Source organism: Solea solea, chromosome 17 (genome assembly GCF_958295425.1).
Source record: "Solea solea chromosome 17, fSolSol10.1, whole genome shotgun sequence".
Taxonomy (NCBI): domain Eukaryota; kingdom Metazoa; phylum Chordata; class Actinopteri; order Pleuronectiformes; family Soleidae; genus Solea; species Solea solea.
The window spans coordinates 18,394,460-18,421,750 of record NC_081150.1 but is presented as its reverse complement, the minus strand read 5'-3'; the positions used below and the strand labels follow the sequence as shown (position 1 = coordinate 18,421,750).

At 39.4% G+C, this 27,291-nt stretch overlaps 1 protein-coding gene across 3 annotated transcripts in view; it reads left to right on the top strand.

Annotated features, from left to right (window-relative positions):
- The window catches only part of LOC131443125 (tripartite motif-containing protein 67), a 33,102-nt gene that overhangs the window by 5,064 nt on the left and 747 nt on the right, over nt 1–27,291 (top strand). Inside the window, exons 2-11 of one of the 3 annotated variants that reach the window (XM_058612491.1) lie at nt 12,351–12,446; nt 14,119–14,241; nt 16,526–16,636; nt 17,672–17,825; nt 20,217–20,297; nt 21,347–21,513; nt 22,373–22,511; nt 23,708–23,832; nt 24,001–24,179; nt 27,092–27,254. In XM_058612491.1, coding sequence (XP_058468474.1) covers nt 12,351–12,446; nt 14,119–14,241; nt 16,526–16,636; nt 17,672–17,825; nt 20,217–20,297; nt 21,347–21,513; nt 22,373–22,511; nt 23,708–23,832; nt 24,001–24,179; nt 27,092–27,254 — 1,338 coding nt within the window. The remainder of the gene's footprint in view (nt 1–12,350; nt 12,447–14,118; nt 14,242–16,525; nt 16,637–17,671; nt 17,826–20,216; nt 20,298–21,346; nt 21,514–22,372; nt 22,512–23,707; nt 23,833–24,000; nt 24,180–27,091; nt 27,255–27,291) is intronic. The other 2 variants (XM_058612493.1, XM_058612492.1) reach the window with 2 other exon arrangements.

The following is a 27,291-nucleotide window of genomic DNA, read 5'->3' as shown; positions in this document are numbered from 1 at the left end:
ATTGGAGTGCCGCATATGGCCCTGGAGCCACGAGTTTAGACGGTTGGCAGCAGTTACAGGGAATAAACTAACATTTATAAGTAAATAAATGATGTATTAAGTCAAGTAAACTAGCACGTGCCCTAAAAATGAGAAATGGCTGCCATGAAAAAGGGCGAGATCACCGTGTGCCGTGCATGTGTCAAGTATGAAAAACAATCGTAAAATATGAATATTTTATGCTGTATTTGCTGGTATAATACTGCACTACAGTGGTGTAGTGTTGTTGTCATGACATGGAGGCTGTGGATGAACTTTCACTGAGGGAAGGAAGAGGAAAGACCCACTGATCCAGTTTCCTACAAATCAGCCGAGCAGAAGACACATGGTCTATTTAAAGCATGCACACACACACACACACGCACACGCTCATGTTCACACATGCATATAAAACCATGTGACCTGGCTCAGTTAGATCTGGCAGCACTGTGTTAAATATTGAATAAAAAAGACATGATTCTGCATCTGAGTGTGTGTCACTTTCACATAAATTTAGTCTAAATAATCAATTAATGGCATAAATACAGGTGTTTTTAACAAGTTTAAACCAAATAGGGATTCATTTGGTCGCGCTTTTGATGCACAGACAGTGGCACGTGTTGAATGTTTTAGGGAAACCCAGAAAATGTGGAAAATAAACCTTATTTTATTGCCCTCTGAAGTGAAATCATGGAGGTCCCTCAGATTTTTTGCCAATTTAAATGTGCCAAATCATCATTTCATGTGTTTTTAACAAAATAGGGACAAGCACAGGCGGGAGGTAAATGTTGAATGTTATCGGCGAGAAACACAGGAGGAAATACACACAGTTTTGTAGGAGAGTGAGACAAATATACACCCCTGCAGTTTTTGTCTCCTCTCTCTCCCTTTGAACACAGTTAATTCACAGCCTGGGGGTTTGGGGATCTAAACCACCGCCCGCTGTTTACTGGCCGCTTATTTAATTCTTAGGACGTTTTTTTTATCCATCCAAACTCCGTTCGCTCTTGCTGTGACTCTCTCTGCGGAGGCTGCGGTCACCGCTGAAGGCAGCGCTGTAGTGGCTTCTCAAGTGGCTCAATTTAGGGAAACTTCGAGCAATAACTACATTTGGACACATTGTAATAAATATGTCACATTAAATGACTATTTGACACAATATTGTAAGCAATAGAAGATCCCATACCTCCAAATGTGTTTCCACAACATACAGTAGAGTATATTGAAGTTGTATTATGTTGCCACTGAAGAAAACCACATTTTGTTGTTCCAGCTTTTGTGCAGAACAAACAATGTGACAAGGCTCTGGATCAATACACATGAATGCAGATTAAGTTAAGAAAGAATATAGAAAAATAAGACATGTAAACAGCACATTTGCAGCAGCAGAATAGATGTACAGGAAGAGAATTTAAATAGATGAAGCAGAGGAGCAAATAATTCGTTTATGTATGTGGTAAATTATGACTTTATGGCTGTTTAACGTGAAGTGAGAATGATGAGTGATGAGTGGATGTGTGGGCTCACATTCAGGCTGCACATGATTTATTCTGGTGCAGTAACTAACACAAGAAGGAAACTAAGGAAAACTCGAAACCTCCTCTGCAACATCTGCTGCGCCGCTCGTCACGTGACACGCGACACGTCTGAGGCTGGTGGATGTCTGTCATGTGATTAGCCAGCCTTTTTATTTTTATTTTTATTTTGCCGCGTCACTCCTGGCTCTTGTTGAACCACAAGGTTTTTATCGGCAGATGTCACGATGATTCTGCAGCGGAAAGAAAATAAATATTCTAATTATTCCCCTTTCGGCATGCACAGTGCATGTGTTAAGAGTTTAAAATATGAATCATTCACTTTCCGTCTCTTGTTCCTTCATCTAATATTGACAGTGAACACTTTGTCTCTTTTGTGGCTTCTGTGATAAACGTTTCTGACAAGTGTGTTTGCGTTTTGTTGTTGTTGTTGTTTCTATTTCTGTTCGTGAAGCTTTTATGTGGATTGAAATCAGTCACTCTGCATTGATTTATTGATTATTTTGCCAGATTGTTAATAATAGCACTTGGATGACATAATACACAGGTTATATATTTTTTTTGGCTGCGTTTGTTTTGTCTGACTTTGAGCAAAATGACTGAAAAAGTAAAAGGATTAAACTTTCCAGCGATGTAGGTTATGGAGGTTTCTATGATAGGTTTCTATGATAGCAAGAAACTATTAGATTTTGGTCACGATCCATATCCAGATATCGTAATTTCACGTGTAAATCATGCAAGATAAGGGAGGACACGTCTGAAAAGTACAAGTACAAGTGAGTACAAGTTTAGTATTTTATACATACATATATATAATGATTGGCAGTCATCTGTACAGCGGTGACACGACATGTCACTCTTCCTTATGATGATTCCTCAGATACATCAGCCTCTACAGTAAATACAGTGAGAACAGAAGAGGCCCGAGGATTGAGCCTTGTGGCACCCCACAGGAAAGAGAGAGGAGCTTTGAGAGGACACAAAGTCGTCCAGATGAACAGAGATTTTTCTGTGAAACCAATAAGATAGTAGTGCAGTGTTTGGAATCTTATGTCGGTGGGTTTGTGAGCTTGCTGTTATTTCTTTTAGTCGCCAGATTTTGGCTAACAAGAAGCCTGCAACAAAAAAAGACCACTTAGGCCCATGTTGTTTTGAAAGGTTCTCTCCTCACAGTGTCATGAGGCAAACACACAAACACAGCACGACATGAAGTAACTAAAGGCTGTGCTGCTGGACGCTGAATGTAGGTTAATGCACACTTCATCTCCTCTGACTGTGTAACCCAGTCTATTCAGAATAGACTCAGGCTGTGTGTGTGTGTGTGTGTGTGTGTGTGTGTGTGTGTGTCGTCAAATATAGTCCAAATGTGAGTGTGGGAGTATTTGTGCTCTATTCCTGGTAGCCATTCGGTGCTAATGCCAGACCTCCGCGAAGAGTGAGGATGTATCGTGGAAGAATGAGCATCGTAGCCATGGTTACAAGTGGCTGCTCATTCATTAGGATGTGAAATGCCAGCATCTATACACATTTGTCAGCGTCTGTAACATTTTCTGTCACACAGCAGCAGCAGCAGCAGCAGCAAAGAAACCTCAACATGGTAAATTTGCACAGCAGCCACTATGATAATCCCATAACAGATACATCAACCTCTACAAACATAATTTGCACTTGCTTTGTGACAATTACGCCCCTGGCAGTTTACTCCTCTTCTACATTTATTAATGTGGAAGATGCCCTGATCAATTATTGATCAGGGGGAGGACGACGACAACTGCATGCTCCTAATTCTTTTGCTCCGCCGCTCTTTTTGTTGCCATGGCACTTTCTTTCTTTCCCTCCCCTGTGAGGAAAAGTCAGGGTGATAAAAAAAGATGCTCACTTTTCTCCTCCTGGAGCTCAGTCCGGCCTCTCTGGCCGTAACCACTGATGGCAGCTATGGTTTATTAATATACAAGATGACAGAGGGGGAATTTTTCTTCCTGTGGGGATAAAAGTGTTGAGCAAACTGTGAAACATCTCACCAGAGCTAAAAAAAAAAAAAAAAAAAAAAAGCACTTTAAATGTAGCTTTGAAGATTTTTGCCTCTGCTTGAATAATAAAGTGTTAAAACTTTATGTCTCACTCACCCACTCATATCATTTTCAAATATTTTATGGTCGATAAAAGCCACAGGAAACACTCAGCTCAAGTGTTTATGAATATAAAACATGTGCCGGACATGAAATAGATGTTGCAAATCAATGTACAATCACAGCAGTGGAAACAAGCACTTTTTTTTCTTTTTTTTTTGCACATTTGCAGCGGGCATGTTTGGGCACTGACCCTTATGCCATAAATATTGATTTTGTTTTATACATATAGAGGCCTAAAAAGCTTATACAGCATTTTCAGTGGTGTTTAAATGCTCTGCAACCTCTGCTCCACATTGAGAAACATGGTTTATATCGGCCTGGCAAGTTATTTACCTGATTTAAGTGTTTCAACAGCATTTATATGGTACATATATATCTATTTATTGGGTTAGACAAGAAGTAAACCATGATAATAATTGTATTTAATGGACAGGGTAACTCAAACTTAATGCAGGTTACATTCATTGCATTAGGTCTGTGTTCCTTAGCTTAAAATATACAATGATGTTATAAATTCATTGCCACATACTATTAGCTTCAAATTACTATAAGTTTAGAGCCGCATGCTAATGTTCGATGACTTCAAATTTTGTTCGAAAAACTTTAACATTAACCACATTAACGTAAACAAAATACAGCCATAACTTTATAGCTATTCTAATTCTAAAGTACAAAAACAATGTGCCACGTCATTAGCTTAAGCTACAACCATAAATTCATAGCCACACGCTAACATTAGCTTCAAATTACACTAGCAAACCTGTGTACCACATTAGTTTGACATTTAACACAGTCATAAGTTTATAGCCACATAAAGTTAGCTTCAAATTATTCAAGAAAAAACATGTTCCACATTAATTAGCTTTAAACTAATACACCCATACGTTTATTGCCACATGCTAATGTTGATCTTTTTCAAATTTCACGAGAAGAACCATGTTCCACATTAGCTTGAAATTTATAATCCAGTCATATGTTTATAGCCACATGCTAATGTTAAACTAGAAAAACAATGTGCCACATTATCTTAAATTACAGCCATAAAGTCATAGCCACATGCTAATGTTAAACTAGAAAAACAATGTGCCACATTAGCTTAAATTACAGCCCTAAAGTCATAGCCACATGCTAATGTCAGCTTCAAGTCACACTAGCAAACCTGTGCACCACATTAGCTTGAAATTTAACGCAGTCATAAGTTTATAGCCACATAATTAAGCTTCAAATTGCTCAAGATAAAACATGTTGCACATTAATAAGCTTGAAACTATAATACAGCCATAGGTTTATGGACACATGCTAATGTTAGCTTCAAATTACAAAAGCAAACCTATGATATTTGTGATATTTGTTTGTTGTGTGTGTGAGAGAGAAGATGAATTGTTTTAAACAAAAACTAGATTTATTTTATGTTAAAGTACAAGATAAATTGTTGGCTGTAAAAATTAATGTAATAGGTCATTTAATGTAATGTAATTGTGCAACCTCGAGCTTTAACCCAGGCTGTTTTTATTCACTTCTCTGTGGTTCCTTGTAACCAGTGAAGCTGTTGAGCTACAGTTCACTGTGATGTTTTAGCTTTAAAAATCTCTGTGTAGCAGGACAGCAGTGGAGGGTGATGGTGGGTGAGAGGATGAGGAGAGTGACCAGAGACTTGACCTCCACCAGATGTGAAGCACGAATATAAATGTAACACAGCTGGATGACCAGACTGAGAAACAAATTGTTTTGCTGTAGCTTTGCTGTATTATACTGTAACACTGTAAACATTTCAGTTGTACATATTTAAAGTCTTTATTTTAGAATTTTAAGGCCTGTGATGAATATTTATTCTCACATAAATCACAATAATGCATGAATGTACTTTTTCGTATATATTTCAGTCGAGTTTTGCCGTCACAAGAAGCAGAATTAGCTATTTTTGTGCTTTTTTTTTTCTTCACTGCGTGCACAGAGGAGGAGGAGAAAAATCAAAAGCTGTATTTTAACACATATATAGTGAGTGTGTTTGCACGATGAGGCACAGACAGTGTGGAGTTTGTGGAGGCGGCAGCGTCAGGAAGTGGCTCTGGGTTGCAGCCAAAGGCAACATGTGATTTAGACATGATTTTTTTTTTTTACAGGAAATACAAGATTATGCGATGGCTCAGCACTGATTCCAGCAGTACACATGTTTATTTTAATGGCAGATCCCATTCAAAACCACTTCTGAGGAATAAAAGAGGTGGAAAAATGTTAGAGTACAGGGTGAATGAGAACAGAGAATGGCTTATAAATGCAAATGAGAAGAAATGAAATGGGGAGGATGGAAGTAAAAGTGGGGATTCAGGCTCGGCTCCTCCCCCTGCTCCTCTCCGTGTCCCGTGGGTATAATTTTGACAAGGTCAATGCCGCCATCATCCGTTTCAGGGCGTCAGCCAAACACATAAGAGGCACCTATTGTTCTTCTGTTGTCCACAGCAACAGAGGAACCACTGTCTGCAGCAACTAAACGCCACAAAACACCGTTTCTCTACGACACTGATCAACATTTTAAAAGCTTACTTTTGGGAATGTTAAGTCTCTGATTCATGTAAGAGCAAGTATATTTTTTTACATAGTACATCAGTAGATTCTCGCTTTAAACCACTCGAACTCTAACCTGGAGGTCTTTCCAACACTGACCTAAATATAGATGAGGTTTTGGAGGCTGTCTGGATTATACATTTTGTGATACGAGTGTTGAAAATGATCTTAAAACGCAATGGAAATATTTCTGCCATGAGTTCTGGTACAGAACCATGACCTGTATGTGTTTCTATTTAGTTTTTATAGACAGAAACTGACACCTCATAAGGTGAAATTTATGAATATATTAAGTACATAAGTGAATGGATCTACAGTTCACTGTTGCTCTGATTGCTTAAATTGAAATTTTATGATGGGATTATGCTCCTGAAATAAGGATGTGTGATAATGATTTTTTTAACATTAATAGAAAGTGAAGAGAAATACGCAGGAATGGACTTCCACAACCCTTAAAAAAATAAATGCTTTTTAACTTATGTGATTTTTCACTGGTTCTGTTTGAATATATCATATTATTTATCACCCCGATCAAGTCTCACATTTTTCCTTGCAGCTTCCATTTAACTGAAAATGACTGTCATTCTTTCTTCCCAATCTTATTTTATTACAACAAAATGTGTCACAGCAGTGCTAAAAAGTGGAATTCTGCTGTGCTGCAGGCATTTTGAAGCCAAAACCTTGCTTTTTCAGATAAAACATTTGTTTTGTTTGTTAAAATTTACATTTTTATGACTTTTATATTGAAAAAACAAAAATCTGTATTATTGTTATTATTATTATTATTATTATTATTATTATTATTATTATTATAATAATATTTGAGTTTTAGGACTCTCCCTCCTCTTCCTCATATTGATTTCCCCATTGAAGCTGCGTCGTATGAGCGCAGCAGCTCAGCTCAGCCTCCATGAATGTCACTGGTCTCTCTGAATGTCACAGACTGAATAAATGGTCTCGTAATAAGATAACGAGATAATGGCACTTGACCGTGAGAAGGTGTGCTGAGGCCCCCTGACAGTGGCCCAAAAAGAAAAATTACAATGTCTTGTCTTTCCTTTTATTCTCTACATGGTGTTTCTCTTTTGTTCCAAATATACTCCCTGGTTTGTCACACACTGGTCGTTTTCCCTCAGGGCAGAGGTGTCACACTTGGACACCGTTATATTCACTGTAGGACGACACGGCGTCACGACTGCAGCAAAATTTAGACGCGGATTCTCTGAAGGCAGCGAGTGAAGAGAGAGTGTGAATAAGGCTTTCCAAAAGACGGGTATTTTTAAACTTCTAAATCATGATTATTCTTTATTTTATATTTGTTTTGAGGACAAAGGATAATGGGGGGGTGCTTTCTTTTTATGAAAACCTATTGCATGTAGGCCACAACAGGGTTCATTGAATTTGCTAAAACAACATAAAAATCAATTTTCAGTAATTACAGCGTTGCCTAATGGATTTATGACAAAGCAAGGGAATCAATTTGTGATCTATACGTTTATTTGCTGTTTGGCCCTAAAAAAAACAACAAGAGGAAAAATTGGTGTGTCTGTATTTGGTTTAGGACTGTTTTTCTTCCGGTTCTGTTGTGTTTATCGTTGTGACAGTGTTTTATTTCACCTTTTTGGCATGGTCCCTTTGAAAAGAATCTCACTGTTTACATAAAGGGGGAAAAAACTCCTGTAGGCTTGACTTTTAGATCCTTCTTTTAGAAGCTTATGTCACATTTTGGCTCAATTAAGGTTGGACAAAGGAGCAAAGATCATGTATGAGTTTACCTGAAAGTAGGTTTCTGTTAAGAGAAATTCAAAACAACCCCAACAATTAAAACACAAAAACAAACACAGTGGATACCAGGAGGTTAGTGACAGACAGACTGACACTGACTCTCATCAGCTTATATACTGCAGATGCAGTCAGACTCAGGTGAAGCGAGTTTTCCTGACGACCCAGCTCCTCCCATCAGGTTCCAGGTGGAAGAAACCTCCTCTAAGACTTGTCACACTAAAACAAACTGTAAACATGAAATAATGTTAATTTACATTTAAAAATAGCGTCCCACAATCAGCTACAGTCATTCTGCATTTGCTTTAAGTAGCCAAAAGGTTAAAATGTCTAAAAAACCCTCCTCATTAATACTCATTAATCCCTTCTAAACATCCATATTTGACCACAGGTGTCTACAGTTATGTGTGCTGGTGTCAAATTAGGCCAGAATCATATTTATGAATGAAAATTGGAGAAAGAGTGGTTGGGAAAATGAGCATAAAGCAGTAATAATGGAGAGTCGGCTGAGCAGTTAGCATCGAAAACCTGATGTTGTGCCCATTTAGCCGTAGCTAGTTATTTGCCAACTTAGCTCCAGCTCACACTGTAGCATCTACAAACCATGTTAATTCCATCTTCTCAGCCAAGATTTTATGCACATTCTTTTCCCCTTTTTATGTTAAAACATAACATAAACAAAAACATAGCACAAACACACCAGCTACTAGCTAACAGCAACGACAGTCCACCGCAGTGTTAGTTTTCCTGATGTTGTGAATGAAAATGAAAAAGTGATCGGGCAAATGAGCATAAAGCAGTAATTAAGGAGAGTAAGATGAGCAGTTAGCTTCACAATATCTGATGTTGTGTCTGTTAGCGTTTAGCAGTTTCTAGTACTAACCCTGTTTTGAGCCTTTATTTGCCAACTTAGCTCCAGCTCACACTGTAGCATCTATAAACCATGTTAATTCCAATCTTCATTATCTTAGTCATGACTTCATCCACATTTTTCTATCTTTTTTTTGTGTTTTTTTCCTTTGCAAAACATAGCACAAACACAACGGCTACAAGCTAGTGGCAACAATAGTCCACCTCCATGTTTGTTTTCATTGTACGGTCGTGGTTTCTGTGAGAACTCAAACACTAACACTCTTAAATATTTAAAATACATTGGGGTAACAATAACAAAACTGAATATTGCCTATTTTTCACACTTTATGCAAAAATAGAGAAATGGTGACACCTTTCACAGTAGTTTTAGTGTTTTTACTGAATCTAAATACATGAAAAACTACAATATTATTCTTTTTGATTATTATACTACATATTTTCTTACTCTTACTATAATATTTGCCATCTTTCATTGTGTTGCTCATCTTCCGGGTTTGTTAAGTCAGTTAACTTTCCTCTAATGTCGTCTAATCAAACCTCGGAGAACCGCAACCCTGGAACCAAAGGAAACAACCTCCTGTTTGTGCCTTTTCACCCGCAGCACAAAGCATGCTGGGACATGCTTCATCTTCACACCCATCTGAAGAATAAGCAGTGGTGGTTAAAGGAAAATCAATGAATGAATTAAAAGGGGGTTTGCCGAGGAGTAAATGAAGCGGCAGACAAAACAGATGGGTGGATGTGGTTCAGAACTTTGACCCAATGAATTCAATCCACGAAGAATCAGAATGAGGAGGAAGACCGGAGGGAGGAGACAGCACATGGATGTGCGACACATCCGTCATCCCCTTGTTAGCACACACACACACACAATCACACATGTTAGCACAGCTTGCTGGGCCAGATGGCCGGTTGGTGAGGAGCAGTGAGAAGATCCACACAAGGGTTGGGTTGATTTGTGAACCATGACCTCCACATGTCCCTCCCTGCTGACTCTGGTGGTCAGCACGTGTGGGCACGGATAAGATCAGTGTATGTGTGTGTGTGTGTGTGTGAGATTGAGAGGGTGTGGTTATTGTGGAGATGTGGAACGGAGATTATGTGGAAATTGGAATTTTCTCAACCACAGGACTGGGAAAAGCAACAATTTATCAGTGATGTATAGATATATGGTACACTCTAGTACTATATGTGGAATTGAAGATCACTGAAGGCTTATTAATCATGATTTACTCACAATTTAATCGGTAAAATGTGCACCAGTGACTGGTCACTGCTCCATAAATCACAGAAAACATGAGATACCATCCAAATATTGACCTACACTTTGATGCGTGGTATTAATTGTTTCCAAAATGCAAAAATATTACATTCATTGCCTTGTTTCATATTTTCCAACTTTGATTGCATTCACATAATTAGGATTTCTTGATGTCATCTCCTCTCAGCCTCGAGAAAACCTCCTTTTAAAAAACCTCAGTGAAGTGAAATGAAAGAAGATAACTTCACAGAGTGACTGATCCTTCCTCGGGGAGATGAACATCCAATAATAGACGATTAAAAATAAACTTGAGACGCTTTTCCTGAGTCTGTGTTGATGCTTTTCAACGTCACATGTGAGTTTCAAAACCAAAAAGTATCTGACCTTTGACCCTTGTTATTTACGATTTCTAGAAACAAAAAAGGAGAAATGTCATCTCCTGGTTCTCTCCCTCTCGTGTGTGTTCTTGTATTTGTGGCTTTGTGAGGACCAAAAATCATATACATAGAGTAAGGACATTTTGGCTGGTCCTCACATCTTTAAGGGAGTTTTTGGGGGTTAAGACCTGGTTTTAAGGTTAAAGTTAGGTTTAAGGTTAGGGTTAGGCACTTAGTTGCAATGGTTAAGGTTGGATAAGGGACTAGGGAGTGCATTATGTCTATGAGTGTCCTCACTATGAATGTCTGTACGTGTGTGTGTGGCTACAACAGAACAGATTCATCACAGCTTGGCATGCGTGTGTGTGTAACAGTGTGTGTCTCCTTTGTCCTGTCTTTTCTTGTTTATCACACACACACACATGCTCCACTCCACAAAAAAGGGTGTCCGTTTTTAGCTTAAGCTGAATGTGTCATCTCCACACTCTATAGGATATAAGTTCACTTAGTAATAACTCAATGAATTGGTGGTAAAATTCTCATAAATAAAATAATAACTACGGTTATTGTGATGTGCGGCCATCTGCCTAGACAGGTTGTGGTGAAAGGAAAAATGAGGGACAGAGGAGCGGAGGGGGGGGCGAGGGACAGGACATTAATGGATGTTTAAGGTTAAAAATGTGTCTCTCGTGTGTTGAAAAAGCGGCGCCTGAAGGTTAAACGTGTTCATTAACCTTTGTTTTTGTTGCACGGCTGTAAGTGATAGCGGCATCACTTTTTTTTCATCTCGTCTCGCAGCTGCAGGACGGAGATAAAGTCAAACATCAGCAGACGCCGCCTCACTCACTCACTCGCCCTCACAAACACACAAACCCGTCACATTATTCATGTATGGAAAAATAATCTGGACTGCAGAGCGTTTGAGAAACATTGGATTGGGGGATTGTAGATGTTAAAGCTCACCTCAGATTGGTTTATTCCTCCATGTTGTATATTTTTCTTGCTATAACATCAGAAGACACATTTAATATTTTATATTACATTTGCTCCACAGTGATTTTGTAAACAATTTAAGAGCTCGCTGACAAAATACACCTAAAAAACATCAAGAATGTCACCAGTTTGGATTGGGGGCCTTACAGCTGTTGTGTACCCTATACACGGGGTTTGGAAGTTCTTCCTTTGTGTGCGTGGGGTTTTAATGAAGTTTTTAATAAAAGACACTATAAATAAAAGGCATAGAAGCTCACACGAGACAATACGATACATATAAAACAACTAGGATAAATTAAAAGACATAAAAACATGCCTCATGCAGCGAAGCTGATGAGATATTTGTGTTAATAAAGAGTCGAACACGTGTACCTAATAAAGTGGACCGGATAAATTTAAAGGGGCAGGCATAAGAGTAAAAACAAAAAGTCCTAAAAATAAAGATCAACAGCAGAAATCAGCATGGTTTTTGTCGTCTCTAATCTAGATTATACGCTTCATCCTGATTATTAAAACAATACAGCGTCTACAGAGCAGATGGGAGGATGCGGTGGTTAATAATTTGCTTTCTGCCTGTGATCAGGCGTAATCTGAGCATGCAGGAAGAGTCCAGCGGCGTGTTGAGGTCAGCGATGACGTAACTGACGTCTCAGTGAAAAAGCCTCCAGCGTTTCACTGGATTCACCGACGAGCAGTGATTCAGCAACGGAGAGACGTCAATGTTCCTTATTCAGTGATGCGTTAGTGGTGGAATCGTCTCCTATAAATGTCACTAATTCTCTTTGTTGTTCTCTTCTTGCTGATGTTGCTGCAGTGTCAGATCTCCCAGGCCCTGAACGGCGTCTCGGAAAAAGCCAAAGACGCCAAGGAGTTTCTGGTTCAGCTCAAGAACATGCTTCAGCAGATCCAGGTACAGTAAACGTTATCACCAAACACGTAGTTGCTCATGTTTCCCTTGCAATTTTGCCTAATTTACCTGCTGAAGAAGCTGCTTTTGTGTCCTATAAATAAATCAGTGTGGACTCCTGACTCCTGTGCAGCAGGGACGTTAATCCACCCCAAACCAAAACAAACTACTGTGTGTGTGTGTTTAGAATGTTTGTGTGAGTGTTTCCCTGTGGACAGAATTACTGTGCAGCTGATCTCTCTCACAGCATCTGCCAGTCTCACACACACACACACACACGAGCTGGCTGCACAGTCATATCCTCTCAGCCATGAGCAGGCATTTAGAGTGTGATTGTAAAATGAAGAGGAGGATTGTGCAAACTAATATGAGAGAGAGAGAGAGGAGGGGGGGGGGGGGGGCGGATGAAGAGAGAGTGAGAGTGAGGAATAAATAAAAATGTTGAGCACTTATCCTCTTAGAGAGTCGTCTCACTGTGGACAAAGCTTGATTGGAAATCTGCTGCCGACTAAGATCTCATCTTTTCATTCTGTCAACAATGTAGTTTATTCAGTTTCAGCAGCTGCTGCACAAAAAAATCCACACAACACTGAGATTATCATCCTTCTTCTTCTTCTACGATATTGTTGTTATTGTCATGTTTAGACACTTTTTTTGTTTTGTTTTTATTCTTCAGTATTAGGGCCACATGGAAAAATGCTTTAATGCTGAGACTTTAATCTCAGAATTCTGACTTTTAAACTATGACATTTTCCTCAAAACTCTGACTTTAATCTCAGAATTCTGACTTTTTCCTCAGAATTCTGACTTTCTGACTTTAATCTCAGATTTCTGACTTTAATCTCATAATTCACATTGTTTTAATATAATTTTTATTTACTAATACTCCATACTTCTGTCACATTTGAGCGTATGAACTTGAGTGTTTCGTCTTATTTAATCAACCTGCCCATGGGGACTACAAATGTAAATTAGCCCATGACTGTAATCTGGCATATTACTGTCTGGTGCTTAAAGCAGTGTTTTCACCCACTGGGACCAGCTCACCATGGTACGGTTTAAAACGGTCAACCCTGATTTGGCGATTATTCAATTAATCGATTATTGATCGATTACTAAATTTATCTTCATGTATTTTGATAATCGATTATTTGGTTTTAGCTGTTTTTTTTAAACAGCTAGATTTCTCAGCTTCTTAATTGTGAATATTTTCTGGTTTTCTTTGCTCCATTTTACAGAAAAATCATTAACGTGAAAGATTTTTGAGAAACAGGATCATTTCCCAGGTTTGGGAAACACTGATCAACATTTGTTAAACATTTTCTGACATTTTTATGGACCAAGCAAATACTTTTAATCTTAAATCTGTCTCACATTAATTCTAATGTTTGTGCAGTTGTGACAAAAATAATGAGGACGATCTGTCACATAAATGAACATATGAATTAAAAAAAAAGAAGGCAAAGCAAACATCAGTTACAATAACAGATCTTTTTTAGTAAACTGAAAGTGTCGCTTACAATGTAATGTTTGAGAGTCAGAGAGGAAAACAGTTTCTTCTTCTTATCCATAATTAAAGGGGCTATAATTTAAAATATAACTGCAGTCATTAGAGTGAATAATCTCTAACATGTACAGTATATATAATGCTTCTTTTGTGTGCGCGTTACCTCAGGAGAGCGGCGTCGAGTTTGAAGCTTGCCTCGTGGCTCAGTGCGACTCGCTGATCGAAGCGCTGACCAGACAGAAAGCCAAACTCCTCACCAAGGTCACCAAGGAGAAGGAGTACAAACTCAAGGTGAGTGTGTGTCTTCTTTGTATTTATTACCTCTATGGGACATTTTCCTCTCATAAACACGACCTAGTCAGGACCAGTAGTCCTCATGGAGACCTGAACTTGTGGAGATCTTGATGACCAGATGAAACGACCAAAGTTGGAACCTCTGGAGTCAGTGATATTCAGATCTGAGCTGTCTTCATTGATGCGAGGAGAACTGAGACAAAGCCTGACATCTGAACAGTAAAGCATCATTGTGGTGCCTTGGTTTCTAGGGATAGAACCTTGAAAGGCGACAATTCAGGTACACAATTCTTTGTTGGGACCTAAAGTGAGGACATTTTGAGAGGTTAAGACTTGGTTGTAGGGTTGGGTTTGGTTTAAGATTAGTGTAAAGCTTAGGGTTAGGCATTTAATTGTGATGGTTAAGGTAAGTGTAAGGGGCTAAGGGAATGTTACGTTCAGATTGTTGCACAAAATACACAACAATACTTTGAATATGTTACAGCTAATTGAAAGATTAGTTCCTATGCGAAATAAAACATTATTATTTTTGTCCTGTTCAGCAGAGAAATTGTTTCTTTCCTTTCTGTGTGAGTCCACTGCTGAGGTCTCAGCGTGCCCGCCGACAGGCTGGCCGTCTGGAGGAGGGTGGGGGAGGGTGTGGGAGTGGGAGTGGGGGGAGGGTGTGTGGATTTTTTTGGTACCATGCCCCAAGGACAGCTGTTGTGATTATCTACAGGCTGAGGAGTGAGACGTAGACGACAAAGAGCCTGGACGTCTGCAACAAAGCAGAGAAAACAGGAGAGAGATAGATAGATAGATAGATAGATTGATTGCCCACTAGCTTGACATCTTGCTAGCTAAATTGCCCACTAGCTTGACATCTTGCTAGCTAAATTGATTGCTAGCTTGCTACTTGACGATAGATAGATAGATAGCTAAATTGCCCACTAGCTTGACATCTTGCTAGCTAAATTGATTGCTAGCTTGCTACTTGACGATAGATAGATAGATAGATAGATAGATAGATAGATAGATAGATAGATAGATAGATAGATAGCTAAATTGCCCACTAGCTTGACCATCTTGCTAGCTAAATTGATTGCTAGCTTGCTACTTGACGATAGATAGATAGATAGATAGATAGCTAAATTGCCCACTAGCTTGACATCTTGCTAGCTAAATTGATTGCTAGCTTGCTACTTGACGATAGATAGATAGATAGATAGATAGATAGATAGATAAATTGCCCACTAGCTTGACCATCTTGCTAGCTAAATTGATTGCTAGCTTGCTACTTGACGATAGATAGATAGATAGATAGATAGATAGATAGATAGATAGCTAAATTGCCCACTAGCTTGACATCTTGCTAGCTAAATTGTTTGCGAGCTTGACATCTTGCTAGCTAAATTGATTGCTAGCTTGCTACTTGACGATAGATAGATAGATAGATAGATAGATAGATAGATAGATAGATAGATAGATAGACAGACAGACAGATCGATGGACAGACAGACAGATGACTCTTCAGGGTCCTCATCCTTCACTTTAGAAAGCACTTGACAGGTGGATAATTATCTGTGATCTCATTAACCGGCTCATAAATGAAGGAACTAATTAGACTCCGTCTGATTAACAAACCCATTCGTTATCTCCACAGAGCGCTGTTTAACGCTGTAATCAATTACCTTTAGATTTCTCCAACATCACAGAAATGTTTAGAATCTCTTTAATTCTACTTTTTTTAAAAGTTGTTGTTTCTTTATTTCATGTGTACACATGTGTACAAGCTACATATCACAGACATGTATCAGCTCTAGCCGGTGATTTAAGACGAATGTAAACAAAGAGGCTAATAATGTGGTGACACTTCGCTGCCTTTCAATTAGTCTGGAAACAACTGGTGGTGACACGCGTCCAAATCTCATTCCCCTCTTTAGCCTGCAGATAATATGTGACATGTGACGTGTGAATGTGTGTGTGTTCGTCTTGTCTGCAAAGGAATATTAACACATGGAAATGTAAAAGGTGAAGATTTATCTGCTTAAGCCTTAAAAACAGTGGAATGAAGGGCAAGAAAATGTACAAAATAATCGTCACATCTCACAAATCCCTCAATCCTTGATTGTTTGTATTTGGAGTAACATGTTTTTAAGTTTAGTGAACATTGCTATTGGTTATTGGAACATGCACTGTTGTAATTACACACCTTGTTTACTCTGTTGCAGATTTTTTTTTTTTTTCTTGGTACACACACTGATTCATTTAAGTAGAATAATACTCTTTGTGTGTGTATCAGGTGGTGCGCGACCAGATCACCCACTGCACCATGAAGCTGCGTCAGACCACAGGGATGATGGAGTTCTGTCTGGAAGTCCTCAAAGAGAACGACCCCAGCGGGTTCCTCCAGGTATGAATGTCTCATTCTGTGTGTGGGTTTAGCTTGAGTACTGAATGGTTACTGGATAAAAGAGAAGGAAATTATTCAGTCTAGATCGACTAGAAATGGACTAGCAGTAATTACCAAACACTAGGTCGGGACCCACAGATGGGTCATGGGAGAATATTTTTTGGTCCTCAAAACACATATTTTCAAACCTTTAGTGAATATTTGTGTGTATATATTTTGAATACCATGCATAAAATGAAGTTCTATTTAATTTTAGCAAACATCTCTGGGAATTCTTTTGTTTACTAATTCAAAATGACATCACGTGTCACAAAAATGGCTGTAAATGACTCTGAAATTGCCTCTGGTCACGATTTATATTGTGAGTTGTGGGAAACAGTGATGTGAACGGAAAGAAAAAAGTAAATTTTACAATTACCAAGTTGCTCCTAAATAAAACAGATCTCACATGTGATCGTTTTAATGTTCTTGCTCCTGGTTATGAACGATTTCTGCTCCTGTAGAGTCTGATGAAACTAGAAACTCCTGAGGGACACACACACACACCCTATTCTATTTCCTCTGAATTTTTAATCGTTTATTGATTATATAGTTACATTATGTGAGACGGTGTATATTAAATGTTAATTCAGAGAACATTGTAAATTAAAACAGGAGAAGATGAAGCTAAATTAAATCATCCGTGTTGAGCTCGAGGCTGAATTTCCAGCTCATGTTTTTGCCCTTTAATAAAACGGCAATCTTCCTTTTTTTTCTCTCTCTACCTTTAAATGCATTTTAATGTAATGTACTCATTTATTTTTCCCGAGGCAGTGAAGCTCTTCTGATGGTATCTTAATTCCGATCCTTAAATATTTGAACTGCACTAATGTGCGCCTCATTTCACTTGAAACACTGTAACGGAGCCGCGGCTGGAGCAGAGGGAGCCGCTCTGTATGCACAGACGTTTTTTTACAGCCCGGAGAGCAGATTTAAATGCAGCGGCTGAATGCATGTGCTCTTATTTCCTCTGTGTGTGTGTGTGTGTGTGTGTAGATCTCAGATGCTCTGATCAAGCGGGTAACGTCGTCTCAGGACCAGTGGGTGAAAGGCGCCCTGGAGCCAAAGGTCGGCCCCGACTTTGACCTCACACTCAACACCAACCTGCTGCTCCAGACCATCCTGCAGCTGGACTTCTGCCAAGGCAAAGGTAACAAATAAACAAAAATACCTCATATAACAGCTGATTGTCAATAATTATTGATTCCTAAAAGTGTGGATTTTCTAATTTTTATGGGCAGAAAACAGCAAATAACTGTTAAAAACAGAATCATTTCACAAACATTCCTAATTATTTCATGGGTTAAACCAATACCAAGCACGTGGGTGCAATCTATAAACACTCACACAATAATTTATATTGTTATTATATATAAACAACTACAGGATAGTTTATAATATATTTTATGTCGTACTGTTTTCTTTTTCTCCCGGGGTTTTTTGACGCCGTCGTGTCTCAGAAAACGTGAAAATCAATGCAACCGAAGCCCCAAGATAGTCTGACCTTCATTTCCCATAATGCAACTCAATAGGGTTAATCAATGTGCAGTAAATGGTAAACGGCTCCACGGCCAGTTTACTTCTCTGTGGTTTCTCTTGCACCACAGATAACATTGTGTAAATCTATGTCAACCGTCATGGAAACATACTATAATTCTATTCTATTCTTGTTCTTCATTTTATTTTAAAGAAGAAACCCCATCAAACTTTGTCGTTATAAGATAATACAGCTTACTTAAAGCTTTATTTACCAGTAAGAAGCTAAGAAAACAAGCTAATACAAAATTCAAAGCTATAAATTCTCAAATTCAGCTTAACTCAAGTAAACGAAAAGTCAATTTTAAATTTAAAAAACATTTATTACATGTAGTAAGTACAACTTTGTTACAGCTTGGCCTGCTTTGTCTATATTTTGGCCTGTTTTTCCTAATTTTAAGGCAATTAAAACAAGAACATTTGAATACATTCAAAAAGTATTTGTTTTATTTTATAGTAGTGTATATAGTATAGTATAGTATTTTATTGTAGTGTTTTAATTGTGCCAACTTTGCACAAATGCAGAGTTAGAACCAACCTTACCATAAAAATGCAAATATTTTTCAAATTTTATGGCACCAATTTGTTGGGGTTTTAAAATTTAAAAGCTAAAACTTGTGAAATAAGTGGAAATGCCAATGATTTTTCAAAGAAAATAAGAAAGAATTTCTCTCAAATGGCAGGTAGGACTCAAGAATACCCAGTATACATAAACATCCCAAACATTAGAGGATGAAAAATGCCCTCATTATCTCCCACTTTCCTCAAGACGTACACAGCTGATTAGCTATTCATTGGCTGCCGCCGCTGCTGCTGCCCAGCAACCCGTTTGCGCGCATGACTAAACGCGGCATTCGCCGTATTCATTCGGCTACTCTCCCAGAAATAACCCTGATGTATAGTTAATGTACATTAAATATGCAATCAGCACTCTGCATGTATGATTCCGGTGATGCTTCAGTGAGGCAGTGAACATGAGGTGCGTTTTTAGTCCTGACGTGGACGCCGACGTCTTGCAACCCTTGGAACCAAAACGCCACCATGTTGGCAGGAAGCTGCGCTTTTCTAATTCAAAGATATATATGTATATACCAGGCGATATCAATTTTATACTAAAGGTGGTAGAAATCATCTATTTTCATCATTAAATGTGGTGTGGACAGATAGATGTTGTGCTCCGATATACCAAGATACCAAAATAGTCCTAGATAAGCAAACGGGGGTTCGTGTACAAACAAATGTTGGTCCAGCCGCAGTTAGGTTTCACCAGAGGACTTTCCACTCAGTCTGTTTTCTGCTATAAAACTAGTAAATCCATGTAAAGACATGCTTAGACTGCAGGCAAATGTCCATTCAGCGCAGTGCTTCAGACTTACGGGTTCCAGCGTAACAGCGTCATAATAATAGTTTCCTAGGTCACAATAAAATGAGCTGTGCAAAGTCGAAAAACAATTTTCCAATCTAATCGTTTTTAATTTTCCTATTTGTAAATGGCGAGCTGGAAACGGCTCGTTTTCCAATTTTCTATTTTCTTAAAATGAAAATCCATTTGGCCGTCAAGTACACTTACCACCAAACAGGAGGGCACTTTAGCTCCTGAGAGACATTAGAGGTGGTTTATTGCATAAAGTTATGACTTACGTCTATGTAGTGATCTCTTCATATCAGGTACACAATTCACTGCTGTCTAACTTTTGTATCTTGTTTATTTTACCTGCTTTTATGGCGAAATGTAAGCATTCTCCAAGAATGAATGTTGGGAATACTGCAGATCTGAAATGATGTCCACTGCGGCTGTTTCGGGACACACGTGGGCATTTTAAGGGTCAGAAAAGCATTGATTTAAAGTCCAACGTGGACTCTGATGGCTCTAAAGTTTCACTGTCACTGTTCATTGTAGCAGCAGCTTTTCCTGCCAACATGACGTCCCGGGCTCCATGTATTGTTTTGTGAAACTTCATGAGTTCTGTCCATCACAACACTCAAACCAAGCTCGTACTTCCAGATGTGCAGGAGAATCCGTTTTTGAAACAAATGCAAGCCGCAGACAGTGGTGAGACTGAGATGGAGACAGAGAGTCCAGGAGGTATTTTCAGAGAATCTACTTTCTTTTAAAAGTAAACCTCTGTTTTCCCCCCTCCCTGAAGTTATTTTTCTTACTCCCACTCCTGCTCCCTCGGTCCCCGTAGTCCCTCACAGAAATCCTGGATGCAAACCCATCTCGTCTCTCCTCGTCCCACAGCGTCTTCCCGGTCTCTTTATCCTCTGCATGGTTACTGTTTTCCAGCTCGTCCCCAGTGAACGACACCTCTGCGAGAAAATAAAGTTTTGTCCTCACCACAAAAAAATAAATACATAGTCATGGAATTTGTAGTCTGAGGTACATCTATCTTTGTCAGAACCAGACCGGAATGAAACAAGTTCCTGAAGTCTACACCAGAATTTAAGTAATAATAACAGTCTTATAACAAAAAATATGAATGCTGTGCATGTTACTTTAGACTTAGCTTGGACGCAAATGTACACAAAACATTTGCGTTGCGCTATTTGCGTGAGCTCCATTTGCTAGCGCTGAAAGTTTGTAGCTCAGGTGATGCGAAAACCAATCTACGTTGAACTGCACGACACCTGGCGGCCAAAATGGGCGGACTTCTGTCAATTTGCGTCATTTGCGTGACACGATCCCGAGGCTCGAATGGTGCGAGTGTCACAGCGCTAAAGCTTTCTCAGTCAGGTCTGATAGTTTTGCCTGACAGAGCCAAATAAAGGGAGCCACAAACCATGAAGACCAAACGCACTGTACTTTAAATCTCCCGTTTTTTAGAGGTTTTCCTGTCAAGCGGCATCAAAATAATTGCTGCTGGAAGCTTTAATTATGAAACACTGACTGGTCTGTAAAGCTTAAACACTGCACCATCATCACATGGCCTACTTAAAGGCCTACCGCACTGTTTCCCAGCTGTTGCTCTGTGAACAAACCCAGAGGCTCTTCAGTGAAACACCAGCCGTTCTGTACGTCATCCCTCTGTTTTGTCTCCCCCCGTCTCGTCATCCTCCTCTCATTCCCCCTCTCCTTCTCCGTCACAATCTTCACGTCTCTCTCATCCGTCCGTCCGTCCGTCCATGTGTCCTCAGCAGTGGAGGCGGGTCCCGCAGTGCCGCCGGCCCCGCTCCTGCAGCTGGAGAAGTGCTGCACCAGGAACAACAGTGCCACTCTGGCCTGGAGGGTGGCCGCGCTCCCCGGGAACCCCGTCGAGGGCTACATCCTGGAGTTGGACGACGGCAACGGAGGACAGTACAGGGTCGGTACACAGAAACCCTGTTAGGATGATGATCTGATGAGCATTCAGGCTTCATCTCTTTGACTTTATCTATCTGTAAACGCAAGGAATGTCTGTCTGTCAATCGCGTAACTGTCCAACGGTTCACTTGACAGGCGTCAAACTTGGTAGGCGCCTTACTTAGAGAACCGGCGTGTGAAGTGCCGACTTTGATGCTGCTTGAATAAGAAATGCAAGAGATATCAGTAGAAATGTGTCCAAAAAAAACAGGTACTGCACTCCGTGTTATTAATAATCCAACTTGGCTGCTCAACTCTCACAAAAGCCCAGATGGTGATGTGAGTGTGAGTGTGTGTGTGTGTGTCTGGAACATCAGGCCTCGTCAAACATTTTAAGTATTTGACTCGACCTACATTTGTAATTCACATGCAGCTCCTGTCAGTAGCATCCCCCCGCAGTGGCTTCCCATTTCTTTTAGAATTGATTTTAATATTTAAAGAAAACAAAAAGAAAGAACCTCCAGGTCTTGCTCATGCTGGTTGTTCCCATAGTAACCAAAACAAGACCAGAGAAAGGAGTGCTTTTAAAGCCACGACACCCCCTAAAACTTTGGAATATAGTTATTTTCCCATGTTTTCCTTAAAACCAAACGGAAGTACCTCCCTTAACTACACACTTAGTGATCTATCTATGTACTTAAACTGCATTTTATACATAAAACGCGTTATATAAATGCAATTATTATTAGAAGTGTTGATACCTGACAGTGTGTATAGATGGTAGAATTCAGGAGATGATTTTATGGTACACTGAACTTAACCTGCATATGAAATGATACTAAAATGTGTGTGTGTGTGTGTGTGTGTGCGTGTCCTTTCAGGAAGTGTACGTGGGGAAGGAGACGGTGTGCACAGTGGACGGCCTCCATTTTAACAGCTCCTACAACGCCAGGGTGAAAGCCTATAATGTCGTTGGTGTGGGGCCGTACAGCAAGACAGTCATTCTCAAGACCTCAGATGGTACAGTGTGTGGGTGTGTGTGCGTGTGTGTGCGTGTGTGTACACTGGTTAAAATAAATGTCCCAGAACATGACTCATAACATCTAGAGGATAAGGAAAAGTAAAGTGAAAAACATGATATTTAAAGAAAATAAAACAGAGATATGGTTGTTGATATTTATCAAGCCAAACCAAAGTGTCTTGTCACATTTTTGATGAAACACCTTTGTAATGAGGACACGTTGACATTTTGGGGACATTTTAGCAGGTCCCCACAGTTCCAAGGGGTTTAGACTTGGATTTAGGGTTAGGGTTAGAATTAGGGTTCAGGTTGGGGTTAGACGTTGACTTACGATGGTTGCGGTTGAGTGTGTATGTCTCTGCTTTTGAGTGCCAAGAAGATATAATTTTGTTTTCATCTAGTCTCATTCGGCTTGTCTTGTTTCTCCACAGAACATATTTCTCTTTGTGATGATTTTTAACAAAACAGGTCTTTCTTCAGGGTTGTTTCTTTTTGTTCTGTGTAACTGCGAAGAGACTGCGTTGAGATACTATAGTGAGTGCTTTATATTCTGGGAAAGAAGAACTGGAATAGACACGAGGAATGTAAAGGACAGGACAGGAAAGACAAAGGGGACATAAAGAGGCAAAGAGATGGGTAGAAAAAAGGGAAAGGAAGACATGAAAGATGGGACAGCGGTGGGTAATGAAAGGAAAAGACAAACAGTCTCGGAAAAACAATGGGAAGGGACGGAAAGAGAAAAGAAACAGGTGCATAAATTAAGACTGGTAGAGGAAGAGATACAGGAAAGAAAGAGATGGGGTTGGAATGCAGATAAGGGAAGGAAGGGAGAGAATAGGAATTAGGGGAAAGTGGGAATGAAGAGGAGACAGAGTGAGGGTAGAAAATGAGGACATTGACCACCGGCCTCAAACACACAGTGCAAGTCTGAGGAACAATGTGCATCACAGTCTGTTTTCAGTCTGATAACTGCTCATCCGTCCCTCTTTATGTCATTCTCCTTTCTTCCTCTCCCCCAAGGTTGCAGCTTTTGTGCAGCTTCACGCAGAAACTAATAAAAAATCCTACTTTTCAACAACAAAGATGTTCAGTTGTTGTAACGTTGTCGTAATAAACTATAAGTGACTACATGTGGTGGTTCTGAATGTCTCATCGCGTGTCCCTGTAATAAATGTCTTTTATTTTAAAATTACAGTGGCCTGGTTCACCTTTGACCCCACCTCGGCTCATCGGGACATGGTTCTGTCCAACGAAAACCAGACTGTGAGCTGTAACAGCTACGACGACCGCGTGGTGCTGGGAACGGCCGCTTTCTCTAAGGTAAACGTTAGTTTCCTCGTCTCGTTTGTTACACTTTTCATTGATTTTTAAACTTAAAATGTCACATTTGTGAGCACCTGGCCTTGTTTCTTAAGTGGATCTCTTTTCAAAGTAGGACGAATTAATCACATTCATTCATTCATTCCAACCCCCGATTGGAATTTCCAGGGTGTCCACTATTGGGAGGTCTGCATCGATCGCTACGACAACCACCCGGACCCGGCGTTTGGTGTGGCGAGGATCAACACCATGAAGGACATGATGCTGGGGAAGGACGACAAAGCCTGGGCCATGTACGTGGACAACAACCGCTCGTGGTTCATGCACAACAACTCCCACACAAACAGGTGAGTGTTCACTTCTGTGAAGCTGAAACAACAAGTCCTCCAACTGAAACGGTATTTTTCAACTCGCTAAAAAAGCGTTAGCATGTCGTATGTGTAAAAGTCTAACATGGCAGTTGAACCTGTGTCGATCACACCAAAGTAAAGTGGTTTTACCACTCAGGGAACTGCCAGTTATCGAAGCTACTTGATGACGACACACCAAAAGTACCACTTTGCTGTTATTTTAACTACCACTAGGGGGCGCCTGGTTTAAAAATGCACCTGCGGTCTCAGCTGAAAACAGCTGATGGTATTTAGTGTTAGTGGTGTTTGTCTCATTGACAGTCTTGACAAAAATGGACACAGTCCACACGTTTGAAATGTGGAGCCTATAAAGCAGGGGTGTCAGACATACGGCCCGCGGGCCAGAACCAGCCCGCCAGAAGGTCCAATCCGGCACCACAGGATGAATTTGTTATGAATTAGAATCTAATTATCACATGAAATATACTATATTTTTATTTTTTGTCACTCAGATACCTGTGACTAAATGTCTGTGCCTTTATCAGGTCCACTGTGATGCGTAAATGGTAAACTTAGGCATAATATTGTTGAAATTGTACTTTTTTTTCTCAAGAAATGTCATGTGTTGTAAAAACACACTTCATTGAATGTAGTATAGTAGTAAATTTGAAGTTCTTGTTGTTCAAAGGCTTTTATTTTACTGATCCGTCCCACTCCAGTTCAAATTGTGCTGTATGAGTAGTGGTTCGCCACCAGGGGGCAACTCGTTATATATATATATATTATATATTATATATTATATATATAATATATATATTATATATTATAACGTTAACTTATTTTGACAGTCCTTCGTTGACTCTCTAATAAACAGGTATTTGGTATCATGTCAACAAACAGTTGTCACTTGTTCAACTGGATAGTGACTAATGAACTATAATAATATATATATAAAAAATAAAAAAAAATATATAAAAAAATATATACTGTGTATAAGACTATAAGATGTGCTCTAATACCATACGGAAGAGCCTGTTGACTATAAATAGTATTTTTTCGCTGTTATTAACCATCAATTATCTAGTTCTCTGTGCGATACACAAGTGTAATTAATCCTTAGTTGATGATCTGTTGACTATTGTCAAGTAAATATCAAATCATAGATTAGTTGACAAGTAGTTGCATATCTGTTAAACGTAAACTTTCCTATAGTTGACAAACTCATCTAATCATCTAATTAATACAGAATTAATAAAAACGTTTGTCCGTTATTATGATTTGGAGATCTTCGGAAAACCTTTATTTACTGATTTGCCATCTCTAACAATTCACTGCCGACTTGAAAGAATTGAATTATATCTCTTGAACTGTTACACAAACAGCACTGACGTCAATAAACACAGCAGGAGACGGAGACTTTGTGACGTGGCACTCGTGTTTGATGCAGTACACACTCACACACTCACACAGCTAAGACACACACAGAATGATGATATATATGCACCGGGTGGCAGGGGGACCTGCAGGGCTCGTACAATACCAACTAACAAAGCCACTGGGGAGCAGCAGTGGAAGAGGACCACAGGCTACTGGAGACATGAAAACATCCCCCCCGGCACCATCTCAGCGTGTCACGGCGGAGCCATCAAACTCTCATCAAACATTTATTTACGAGAAAATGGTTTTTCTTCTTCTACAAGAGGAAAAGTCGGCCCTTGACGGGAAAAATCTGAACTTTATTTCCCTGCAGTTCTTCACAGATCCGTCCACAGATTTATAGGCATTTACTTTCATGCCGTTAATCATCTCCTCTGTGTGTGTTTCCTGTTATTTAACTGCTATTGATTATCCAGTTTCTCCTCCCGGGGCAGCCATTTTCTGTTTGTGCTCACAGAACTGTGTTTCACGGGCCTTGTTTTTAAATAAAAAATAAATAAATACAGATTTTACTGTTGAAAAAACCTCAGGAGCAACAAATCATCACATTTCTTTCACAGGTGGGGAAAACCTTTGATTAAATGTTCAGGCACGGCAATTTAATCTGAAATGCCGAGTAACTAAACGCAGGGCTGTAATAATACAAACACTCTTAAATAACTTATGGCACGAGGAAGAAAATCCCCAAAACAGCAACAAAACACCCAAAAACTGAACCAGGTTCAAAACACAGAGACAACTACAGCAACGTGGAAACAAGAGACACTGTCGATGAGACACAGGGAGCTGGAAGATAAAGAGAAACTAACGAACGAGACACAGGGGAAAGTTATTCCACTCAATCAGGGCGAGGCAGACGATCACAGGTGGAATCTGAGATGGATTTAAAGTCCCCATGCGAACCAACACATAATATTTAAGACTACACCATACTATATTATACTTACATATCCCACATAAAGTACAAATACTTCATCAAAGTCAAGTATCTGTATTGTTATTGTTATTTATATTTCGAGGATTGTATTGTATACATATATTTATATATATAATTATAATAATATAATTATATAATATATATATAATTGTATACATATATGTATATATGTATATATATATAAATATATACACATATATACATATATATGTATATATGAAACACACACAGAAGAGATGTATTTGAATGATTAAAAAAAATGTGTTTTTAAATCATGTAAAACTGCCACAAACACTCATACTGGTTTATACACTTTAGTGGCGACTGACGTCTGCAAATATCATAATACTGTAAATGCACAAGTATCAAACGCTCTGTTCACCAAACATGTAGAAATGCGACATTCACCTGCTTTGGTGCTTTATGTTCATACGCTTTAGTGTGGACCAAAGCCCACACAAAGTGAAATGTATCTCCCCGCGACCCAGTCTGTGGTATTTGCTGCATTTTATCTGCATTGTCACTGTCTCTACAGGGCGGAGGGCGGCATCAGTAAAGGCTCGACGGTGGGCGTCCTGCTGGATCTGAACAAACACACTCTGACCTTCTTCATCAACAAGGAGCAGCACGGACCGACTGGCTTCGCCAACCTGGACGGGGTCTTTGTGCCGGCCGTCAGCCTCAACAGGAACGTACAGGTCGGTGTTTATTTTCCTTTATTTTATGATGCACGAC